The sequence below is a fragment of the Trichosurus vulpecula genome, chromosome 5 (genome assembly GCF_011100635.1).
Source record: "Trichosurus vulpecula isolate mTriVul1 chromosome 5, mTriVul1.pri, whole genome shotgun sequence".
Taxonomy (NCBI): domain Eukaryota; kingdom Metazoa; phylum Chordata; class Mammalia; order Diprotodontia; family Phalangeridae; genus Trichosurus; species Trichosurus vulpecula.
In genome coordinates, this window is record NC_050577.1 from 309,430,859 (window position 1) to 309,442,378 (window position 11,520).

Genomic DNA, 11,520 nt, shown 5'->3' on the forward strand with positions numbered 1-11,520 from the left:
CATTAAATGACGTTTTATCACCTAGCTGCGTGAGGCCTAAGTAATGGCTAAATTTGGGTCTTGGTGTGTCCTGGATGCTATCATCGCGTCTTTAAATTCATAAAAAAGCTTGGGATTACAAGGGAAAACCCAGCATACTTAAAGACAATTAACTAGCTAGCTCACAGGCTAACGATCCCTCTTAAGGATGGGTGGTAGATGTCTAGAATTCCTCCTTATTCCCGAGGAAGGCTGACGCTGCTGGATCCCTTGGGTTTGGGGGTTCTGAGGTCAGAATTGGGGTCAGAGCTGGAATCTGCCCAAGGATGTACAGCATCGGTTTGGGTAACCCCTGAAAGGAGTTGCTGCCCGGTTGTTTGAGGAGGCTGAATGGGCCTTGAGGCATGGAGAAGTAGCATTAGGGGCCTGTGGGACCACTGCCCTTCCAACCAGAAAGAATCTGCAGGTGGTCACCTAGAGGCCCTATCTAGGCTGGTAGAGCTCACCAGGGAGAGGGACTTTCAGGCTGGAGGGAAGGGAGGGGCCCTGGCCTTGGCTACCACTGGCCTCCAGGGCTGGGCTCCCCATTGCCCCTCCATCCCACCCCAGTCCCTGCAGAGCACATGAAGGCCAGGGCTCTGGGTTCCAAGCCAGCTACTGAATGGGAGCCCGGCCCAGGCTGGAAGTCCTTCAGGCAGGGGTGGTCATCTTGGAAAAGCAAGGGTCATGGAGCACTTGCAGCTGCAGCTGTCGGGCAGGGGCATGGGGCAGGCTGGCTCCCAGCTGTGGGTCAAGGGCCACAGGATCACCTGGGGATAGATGCTCCCATCCCTTTCCTGTTACTGGGAGAGAGGGTTGGGTCTAAACGGCAGTGGAGGTGTCCAGGGGCCAGCGGGCTTGCGCAAGCCCGAAGACCATTAATGGTGACCTTACTTAGACACTTAGGTACACCACAGTAAGGAATCACATCTGGCTTGTTAAGCTCTGGGCACCTGCAAGAGGCCAGTTTGTTCATGGGGGTGGGGGAGATGGAAGCCCCAGGGGCACAAAGGAGCCTTCTCACATCAGCCCACACATGACCCGCCTGGGGCCCCCTGCAGGCATACCCTCTCTAGGCTGAGGAGGGCGGGATAAAACGGCTGACATCTTAGGATCCCCAAACTTTTCCCTGGCTGATGGTGCGCACGATGGTGTTTTGTAGCCGATCCCAGGGATAATCAGCTACATAAACATCTACAGTCCAAGGCTTCTGTCTCCCCCAGGCTGGGCAGGAGGTGGAGGAGATGAGCCTGGGATGGGCAAAGCCTAAGGCGCCTGTCTTAGGCACCTCTCCAGCCCCACTTCTCATTCTGGGTTGGTCGTCATGAGCGCCATCACACTATGATCCTGAGGGCAGCGAGTGGCAACAACGCAGGCACCAAATGGCTTGATTTTGTTCACTTCCGTTTATTCACATTTTGTGGATTTGTTACACGTACCCAGCGGGACCATTCAAAAGCGATACAACCAAGAAATGACAGTGGACAGTCCAAGGGTTTGGTCTTAGAAAAGGATTTCCCCCCAGAAAACCAGAAATCAACTAGTGGGTAGCATGCCTCGAGCTTCCCATGTGTGATGCTTACAATCTGGGCTTTCCAGGGATGCGCTTAAGTGCGAGGAAGGACACATGACCGCCCACCTCAGGCACCATGCCACCTGCCCCTGGCCCACGCAGGGCTGCCAGGGTGTAGGCCTGTACCCACCCGGACCTGCCTTTGTGCTTGCACCACTCACCCACCCCAGGCTGCCTGACCTCTGCTCCCCTGCCACCCTTCTCCTAAGGGCCCTGCCCCTTCACCTCCAGGGGCTTGGTTGGGGGGGCTCATTTCTGGGCAGAGCTTCTCCATGCCTGCCCCGCAAGGGGTAGATTTTTGGCATGCAGCCTAGACGACAAACAGGCAAGACACCCAAGGGCCCTGGGTAACACCACGTAATCAAAGTGGGGACATGTGTGCACACTGGCGTGTACACGCCTCGATGCCAAAAATGACAAACACCTGAAAAATAAAATGCCTTCTGTGCCAGGGAATGTGAAGCCGGGAGAGGTGTCAGCCCGCCCCAGGACAAGTCCACATTCACCACAGGCAGATGCTCAATATCTAACTTTCAAACTCAGTCTACACACAACTTAGTGCTTATCGATTGGTCTGAAAAAGGAACCAGCCTCAACACAGCTGAAGTCAATCACCTGCCCGGGGGTCCAGAAGCCAACCTTTGGCTGACCCACCAGTCACCCCGAGTCTTGGCCACGGGCTGTCACCCACCAGGTTATTTCCCTACTGTTCTCACAGAAACAGCCATGGCTGAACCACCACACCCACTAACTTAAAAAAAAAAGACAAACATGCCCCCCACATTCTCACTCAACGCCTGTCTGAGCACCCGGGCAGAGGTCACTGAAGCTTCTGTGAACCACACCCATCCGCAGGGCACTTTCCTGGGCACAGATGCTGAGGAGTGGAGTGCTGCCCCTCCCCACAACATAGCACACAATGCAGGACCAAGAACATGTCGAGATTGTCCATACCTGAGCCAGACCCTCCCTTGGGGAAGTAAATGGGGAATTCAGAAGAGGGCCCAGGGGGCAGCCAAACCAACCCATCAGCGAGAGCCCCTAAAAAAGGGTCCGTGTCCCCCTTCTGAAGCACTGGGACCATGGGATACACTGCTTTAAACCTCAGCAATCCCTGGTCCCTAACTGTGAGCTCACCTTTTAGAAACCATCACCAGCTTCCCAAGGTTACATGGTGGCGTGGGGGGACTGGATACAAGGGACACCACGGGTCTCAGGACAGCCCCACAAGAGCAAAGCAAGTCAGTCCCCAGGGACTCTCCCTGCAGAACGGCATGTGTCCGCTTCCTCTTCCTGTCAGCCTCGTTCACCCATGGGGCTAGAACAGGGTCCTCATTGCTGAGTTGTCCTCATCTACAGGGCAGCAGTTGGGGCTCAGCGTTCCCTCTGGAACAAGAGCCCCCCACACCCCCACGCCCTGACCAAAGGGCTGAGGGCCCTAAATGCACACATGCTGGGAAGGTGATTCCTGAGCCTGGCGCTGTGACCCCAGGCTCTGAGGGGGGCAGGTCCAGCAGCCACCAGCAGACGGGGGCCCCACGGGGCAGTGCGCAAAGCTGCTCTTCCCCAGAAGGAAGGCAACACACTCTCCTGACGCCGTCCCGTGTTCGGTTAAAGCTTTTTATTGGCCATAGGAATTTCCCCCACAAAACCTTTCAGAATACCTGTAAGTCCTCAGAATGTCAAAGTAGAAAGTTAAGAATAAAAGAAATCAGTTTAAGGGAATAAAGCAGCAGCTTGGCAAATGCATCAGAGGCCTCCGCCACCCTCATGCCTCCTTCTTCTCCAGTAAGATTTTGTGCAGCTCATCAGCGTCCTCTGTGGTCTTGACGCGGATGAGCATCGTCACGGGGACGGTGGCATTCCTCTCGCTGATGGGCGGGTTGGGGACACAGACGATGAGCACGTTGTTCTTGCCGGTTCGGGAGCACGGCATGTTGGGTGGAACCAGGACATTCAGGAGGATGTTACCTGCTCGGGGATGGAGGAGGGGATATGCCCCATGAAGTGCCCCCCAGGCCATGGGCCAGCCCACATAAAGAGATGCCAACGGATGAAGCCCTGCCTCAGCCTTAGAGGCTGGGTCCCCTCCCATCCTCTGCGTTCCTGGAGTGGGGCCGCTATGCCTTGCTCCTCACTCCCCCTGCCACCAGCCTCCTCAGAGCCCTGGGGTCCCTGGACAGTGAGGGTCTCTACACAGGGTACCCCCTCATCCCCGAGTCAGTCTTTACACACAATGGTCAGTCCTAACACCGGCCTCTCATCACACATCCTACGGAAGATGCCACTCCCTGGACAGAGGAGAAATCTCAGACCCCCAGTTCAGAAACATTTTGGTCTTTGCTAGGCTAGCCTGGAGACCCAAGAACCATGTAACAAATTTGTTTTGTTTGGGGGCAAAAACTGGTCCTTTCAAATGAATTTCTGAAACTCAATCTGTTCCTTAGCTGGGTCAGGAATTAATTCAGCAAGTAAGATGTGGCCCTGTGCCCCTTCCCCTAAGAGACCACCCACCCAGCACAGTTGTCAAGTACAAAGGTCTGGAAGGAAAACTAACCCACTGACCAGAAGGTGACCTGGAGGAGACAGGCAAGGAAAGGGGCCTCTGGGGTGAGGGGACAAGGGAGTTATCTTGGTGGGAGGGGCTGGTTGGCGGCTACATCTCCTGGCCAGGGCTAATAGCCTGGCAGCCAGTGTCCTGAAAGGGCCCTAAACTCCTCTACACCGAGTGCTGGCTGCCTTTGACCCGATCCATCACCTCCGCTCCCCAATCTGAACGCCTGGGTTTATTTAACGAAGGCCTTTCCCATTCCATCCAAGTGACATGCAGCCAGGGCCTGCGTGCTCTGGCCAAAGGGTGACGAGTTCGACTCGGCAGCACAGTCATCCACAAATACAGCCAGGCCCTAGGTGACAAGCTGCTTAGTAAGCTGTGCCCAGGCCACTCACCTAAGTTGGTGTCAGCTCGAACCAGAAGCTGGGTCTTCTGATTGGCAGCTGGTTTCAAGTGCAGTGTGCCCACACCCTTCTCTTTAAACTCATTATCTTTTTTGTAAAAGAGTTTGCACCTGAGGAGAAGTCAATAAAAATGTTCTATTAGCATTATGAAGGGCCCCCCAAGCCTAAGTGGAGGGTGGTCCCTGGGAGCTGAAAGGCAGAAAAAAAAGAGGACCCCCCACCTCCGCCAGAATGACGGGATGAAGAGCAACAGAGGCCAGCATGGCAACCTTCTTCCTCCTGGGCCTGCTTGGCAGCCCCCAGCCTTGCCCTGGGCCTCACTCCTAGGGCCCTCTTGCCTGACCATGCTAGGGCACCTTCAGTGTTGTCCTATGCTGACCCTGTAGCTCCACCTCTGGGCGGCGGCAGCGGACTTTGGATGCCCTGACACTCAGCCTTTCTTCTATGTCCTTCGGCGTCACTAAGTAACCTCGGGAGCCCCAGACCTTTTGTGACTCAGGACAATGGCCTTTGAGGAATCACTGAGAGGCCTCCCACCAATTCTGTCTCCAGTTCCACACCCGGGCTTGGTCCACTTCTAGCGCCAGTCGTCACTGGCACTGAAGCTCCAGGACACCATGGGCCTGTGGGCTCGAGGCCATGGCCATTGTCATATCACCAGAAGCTGGCGGAGTAGCCATGGTTTTCCTCCCAGCCCAGGCCTCCCTTCAGCCTGGGTCCCGCTTCTGCCATCTTGGAGCAGCGAGTTTCATGGGCCTCTTCCAGCTCTACGCTGAGGACCCTCGGGATGGCCCAGGGTTGTGGGTCAGCAGCCCAGCCCTTTGCCTCAAGAGCCATCTTCACACCAACCAGAAGTGACGCCAAAGACGGCCGAGTCTTGAGCAAAGAATTGGGGACCCATGTGAGGGGCATCAGCACAAGTATGTGTCTCGAGAACAGGGTAGACTGGGCAAGGAGCCCAACAAGATGGTGTGTCTACAGAGGTCCAGCTCCTGGTCAACTGAAGGCTGCAGGAGCACAATGACCAGGTCTCCAAGGAGCTTAGACCCAACCAAGGGAGGGAGAAAACTGACTCAGAGAACAGCTGCAACTGGAGAGAACAGCAGAGATGCCAGAGACGTCCCAGGAGAGAAGAACTCAGCAGAGGCCAGAGATGAGGCCTGCAGCTCTTGGCCCTTGGCTGCAGGTCAAATGCCCTAAACTGGGAAAACTGACCTCTTTGGTGGGATGAGGGCCATGGCCGGAACGGGACATAGACCAAGGAGAAATTCACAGGAGAGCACGTTTGAGAGAAGGTCAGTGGAGACAAGAAACAGGAGAGGAGACTAGAGACCACCTGGACAGAAAGAAAGGAACGAGCATTTCTGCAAAAACACCCCAATTCTGTCCTCAAGTTCGATGCCCAGGAGGGACCCCTTGGGCTGCGGCTTAAGAGGACAGAATGGAATGGGTGGAGACAACTGTGTCAGGTAAGAAGTGAGGCGGCCTAACGGGTGCGTCTGTGCCAGCAGGGGGCAGAGGGGGCAGAAGGGGCAGGATGCCAATGGCGCAGTGGAAGGACCAACGACGAGCTCTGACACGTGTGGGGTCAGATATGGGGCCAGGAAACTGAGGGATGAGGCATGGTGGGGGTGCCCTGGGCCTGGAGGGGCAGGGAGGTCTTGGGGGACGAAGGTCACAAGCTGTTTGGGGCACCACATGTGCTGAACTAACTGGACCAGGGGAGTTCATGAGGAGTCCGGCAGGGCAGGAGAGGCCCAGGAGGTCTAACTAGGAGCCCTCTGCAGATACCCCCAAAGACCAGCCTGGGAGGGGTGGGAGCAGAGGCGCACTCAGGGAGCCTCAGGGAAGGCAATGCTGCCGCCAGGCAGCCGAAAGGACGACCCAGGCACTCGTGGGTTCTTGCTGGTTCTGCCTTTTCTTTGCTTAGCCCTCATGTACATGATGCTGCGGAACGGAACCCAGTTCTTGGTCTGTGAATGTTCTAGCCTCCTTTTGGTCACTTCCCACCAGAGCTCAGAGACCACTGAACGTGCCTGGGCCTGAAACAAGGGAGCGAATCCCTGGAGGGCTAAAGCTCTGGCTTGAAGATTCTGCAAGGGGGAGGGGGCCCAACAGACCAAGGAGGAGCGTGCATTCGCACTCGAGTCTGGCTCCAGATCCGGCACTACGCTAGCCACTCTCAGAATCACACAAAGACGCATTTGAACCATGGCAGTCCTTTGGACTGAGGGCAGCCGGGAGGAGAATCCCAGGGGTGGTGCCACAAGACCTTGGCTTGGTTCAGTCCTGGAGACAAACCAGACCCTGGCCCAGCTGTCAGGCCCTCTTCCCTAACCTCCCAAGCAGCCCCATCTGCTCCTGGAATCCAGGCTGCCCCACCCCACCCTATGTGGCAGTTCCTGGAGCCAAGGGTGGCTTCCAGAGGCCCTTCGCAACCCCACTGGGCCATGGTCTGTCCCCTCCTCCCATGCTGGGGGTGCCCCAGTGGGCTGGGGCACGAGGGAATCACCATGTCCTGAACCGAATACAAGGACGCATTCGTCCTCCAGAAGGAGAAACCCACCCATTGTTTCAGGTGTGGTGGCCTTTGGCGCTGGAGGCCACACTTACTTTTTGGAATAAAAGGCATCATCTTCTTTGACCTCGGTGATAATCGCTTTGGGTGGCTCCTCGCTCTCTTCCTCTTCAGCACCTTAGACAGACCCACAGCCAAGGGGTAAGGCCCAGGGCACTGCCCCCTTGCCCTGACTTCTGAGCACCCGTGGCCCCCGAGGGAACATGTGAGCACCTCCCCCACCAACCACCCACTGCCCCAGATCACCCCATCTTTGTAACTAGAGACCCCCGCCCACACCCCTTGCCAGCATGGTAGGGAGACTCGTTACCTTTGCTTTCAGAAGCAGACGCGTCCGGGTGGCTCACTGGCATTTTGGTGAAGGAAGAGACAGGACTCGGCTGGGCTCTATCTTTGCCAAACATGCCTGAGTTCCCAGGAGAGAAGGAGAACTTTGCCATGGGGCCGGCGCCCAAGGGGCCCAGGACCGAGCTGTCGACTTTGCGGCCAAAGTGGAAGGAGGCCACGGAGGCTGCTCCCACAGCTGGGGCTGCCTTCTTCTCTGACGGAGCTTCTGCCTGCTTGTCGGTGGCCCCCTCGCCTCTGTCCGGATCAAATACAAAGGGGGCGTCCTGGGGCTGCTGACACGGTGCAGGCCCAGCTTCGGTCACCAGGAGCTGCTGGCCGGCCTCCCTCTCCAAGCTACTGTCGCTGCTGCTGCCGCTGCCGGACAGCTGCTCGATGCTCATGAGGTATCTCTCGTAGTCCTTAAAGATGGGTGTCAGGTCGCAGAGCGGGTTGGTGTCCACGTGCTTGACGATCCAGTCTCGCACAGAGCAGTTTAAGGCAGCGAGCTGTCTGTGGTAGGCACTGGCACTGCAGGCCTTCCCCGGGGCACCGCGGCTGGAGGAGGAAGGCTGCTGGCTGTCCCCATTGGTCTTGGCGTTGGTGGCCTTGTCCATTCCCACGGGAGACACTGGGCCGTTGGCTGTGACACGGCCTGTTCAGAAAGAAGAGGCCTTTGAAACAGAGGATGGTGGAGCCCTCCCATACCCTGCCCTAAACACCAAAGCCTGCTCTGGACAGGAAGGGCAAAAGACCAAGCAGTAACCAAGGTGCGCCTCACTCGAGGTTTTCTTTGAGGCAAAGTGTAAACAGTGCCTGGCCTCCTTGGTGCTGACTCACTAGTGGAAAGGAAACCAAGGACCCCCCTTGCTCCCCAGGTTCTGCTGCCATCTCTGACGGCTCCTTGGCAGGGCCCAATGGCACATCTCGTACCCAGCTACCCCTTCTGACCATGTCACCCTTTGGGGCCAAGTGGGGAGCCTTTGGGGTCCGGGCACCAGAGAGACATGGTTCCAGTTCTATAGATGGGAGTCAAGCTGGAATTCCCACCATCTCCCTCAGAACCACTAAGCGTTGGACATGGAAGAGCCATGGGGACGAACAGGTAGGCCGCAAAGGCTTGGTCAGAGTCAGGTGCCCACGTGGAAGCCTCCCGTCCAATGACCACCCTCTCCAATGGGAAACAGGCTTGGGACTCACACACGGGGTAAACTCACCAAAGGTCACCTTCTTTTCTGCCGTAACCTTGGCAGGGGCTGGGGTCGGAGCACAAGACACGTTACCACCGTTGGACAGGCCTTCCAGAGGTTTGATGCTGGTGCCATTGCCGAAAAGCCCTCCTCCTTCTCCACGGGGTACAACCAGGCCTTTGAACCCTTTAAAAGCCCCTCCGCTTTCAGACTGAAAGACAAAGCAGAAAATCACTGGTTAAGATGATAGCATGAATGGTGCATGTGCCCCCGTGACAGCAGAGAATAGATGAGGGGAGTGGCACCTCGCCTCCCCTCCCCTGCCCTCTCTACACCTTCCTCCTTCTCTCAAGGTTCTGCTTGGCTACAGCCTCCTCCAAAAAGGCACTGCACCCTACCCTGGACTCCCTGTCTCTGTGCATAATGACAAAATGGGGTCTCCTGTATGCAAACAGCCTGTGCCACTGCCATGAAACTGAGGCAGAGCCGGCACAATGGATGGGGCAGAAGACCGAGGGAGGAAGGTCTGAATTCAAATCCTTCCTAAGACACCTCCGTGAATCTCTCTACTCCTGGCAGCGCCTCCATAAAATGTGCTGTGCATCTTGTGCGCCCCCAACGCCTCTGACATACTGGTCAGCAGAGGGCCCCTCACCAACCATTAACCAGCTTTTCAGATGGGTTAGCGTAAAAGCTGAGCTGGGAACAGGCAAGGGCACTTATCACATCACACTAGACTCCCCTGGCAAAAAAAAAAAAACAAACTGGGTCCCCAAGCCTGGCTGCTTTCCGGTGTCCTGCGGGGTCTTCAATAATGGGCTGAACCTCAACCTCACAGCTCAGGGGCGGGGCCGGCCCAGAGAGCTCCCCAAGCACAACAGGAGCTGAGAGGCACCTCCCTCCCCTGATGCCCGCTGGCCAGCGGCCTCCAGCTGGGATGCCCGGACGGGACCCCGTCTAAAGCAAGGAAACAAACCGTCCTGACCGAGCTCCGTCCACGAGCCCAGGGCTGGTGGTGGTGGGAGCTGAGGGGCCGTGTGGGCTCGTCTCTGCCAGGGCGTGTCTCTCTGCTCGTCTGACTGGCTCATACAAAGATGACTTTGCTACGGTTCAGTCCTTTACGTTGATAAAAAAGCTCAAGATAGGATGGGATGAGTCACAGCTAAGGCCACAGAGAGGCCGGGGGAGCCCGACGAGGACACAGGAAGGACCACAGGACCAGGGTCAGACTCGATGCTGGGGAGCTCAAGCCCCGCCCTCGTTAGCATGGCCTCCTTTACAAAGTGTTGGGGGGAGGACGGGAAACCTGGGCCAAGGAATCCACACCAATCACCTCCTCTCCTTTAAAGAGCCCAGGGAAGCAGGTGCCCCGTCGGCCTGGCGGGACAGGCCCCGAGCCTGAGACCCAGAAAGCCGAGGGAAGGACCGCCTGGCCCTGGGGCTCAGGCCTGAGTGGCCGTGCGGCCCAGCCTCACCTCCAAGGTCACGCTCCGGCGCTTGGCCTTCTTGATGGCTCTGTTCTTCAAGACCTCCTCGCTTGCCACCGAGAACGTGCCCACCTGCGGGGGAAGGAAGGGGATTAGGGGCCGGAGCCGTCCTGAGACAGGCCTGGTTCTAGAGCGGTCTAGAACACACACTCCCCCCTCCGGGCCCACTCAGAGGCCCTGACTCCCAGCCCTGGAACGGCTTCGGTGCTCCCCAAAGGGCGCGGGCTCCGAGGGGCGCTCGGCCCCATCACACACACACTGCAGGAGCAGCGCGAAGGCTGTGCCCGGGCCAGGGCTCTCCCCTCCCCCCCCCCCCCCCCCCCCGCCCCAGACTGCCCCGCCCCCTCCTCCCCTCCCCCCCCACCTCCTCCACGTCGTCCTCCTGGTCCCAGTTCCGGTCTGTCAGCTCCTTCTCCGCGTTTCTTTTGGCCATTTTCTTGTACCTGAGTCAGACGAACCTCGGGTCAGGGTGGGAGGGAGGAGAGAGGAACGGGACTGAGGACCCCCCCCCGGGGATGGGGGGCCTCGGTGTACCCCGCACGGCCCCTCCCCCCATCCCGGCTCTGCCGCGAGGGGGCGCTACCTCCCTCCCCCCAGGGCTGGCCGAGTCGGCCTTCGAGGCCCCAGGCCCGGTGGGGGAGGGTCCCCCGCGCCTTTGCCCCGGCCGGCCCGCCGCGGCCTCGCCCTCACCTGCCGTGCGGCTGCTCGTCGCTCCCCGGGCCTGGCTGCGCAGCATCGCCCCGGGCGCCTCCGACTCCGCCTCAGCCTGAGGAGGCCGCCGCGCGTGTCCGCATCGCGTGAGCGCCCCGGCTGGGGGGGGGGGTCACCGAGAGCGAAAGGGGGCGGGGGGGGGGCCGGGGGGAGGGCTCGAGCCACTTGAGCGGACCGGGAAAGATGCGCGTCCCACAGCAGCGGCGTCGGCTTCTCTGGCGCGCAGGCGCCGCCTCCCGGCTTCACCGCGCAGGCGCCGCGCCCCGCCGCACGACGCTACGCAGGCGCGCCAACGGTCGCCAACGGATGCCCGCGCGCCACGAGGCCTCCTCTCTCCCCTCAAGCCGGCGCCGGAGGGGCCGATGGGCGGAAGGGCGGGAAGGCGTGCGTGCAGTGCGTGCCCGCGTCGGCGTGTGCTCACGTGACCCAGCCGCCCGGAACTTTGGGGCGGGACCGGATGTCGGAGAGGAAGCCGGAGCCTTCCGTCTCCAGTTAGCTGGCCAATCACGGAGCAGCAGCCGACGGCGGGGGCGGAGCCAGACCCTGCCCTCCGCGTGGTTCCGATCACGCACTCCTGGTGTTAAGAAGCCACCTAGAGGCTGAGAAGGTGAAGGGAGGCCAGAGAGCTTCCACCTTGGGCAGCCACCGCCTTCAGTGCTTTTCCCTACTCCAGACTGGCAC

At 58.8% G+C, this 11,520-nt stretch overlaps 1 protein-coding gene across 1 annotated transcript; it reads right to left on the reverse strand.

Annotated features, from left to right (window-relative positions):
- Positions 1–1,405: 1,405 nt before the first annotated feature.
- On the reverse strand, positions 1,406–11,107 carry NUP50 (nucleoporin 50). Its single transcript, XM_036759167.1, has 8 exons — positions 10,819–11,107; positions 10,493–10,571; positions 10,117–10,200; positions 8,669–8,852; positions 7,438–8,106; positions 7,163–7,244; positions 4,541–4,659; positions 1,406–3,562 (listed from the first exon to the last, which is right to left on the reverse strand). Exons 2-8 carry the CDS (start codon positions 10,559–10,561, stop codon positions 3,360–3,362), a joined length of 1,410 nt encoding a protein of 469 aa, XP_036615062.1. The 5' UTR covers positions 10,562–10,571; positions 10,819–11,107; the 3' UTR covers positions 1,406–3,359.
- Between the last annotated feature and the right edge of the window lie 413 nt (positions 11,108–11,520).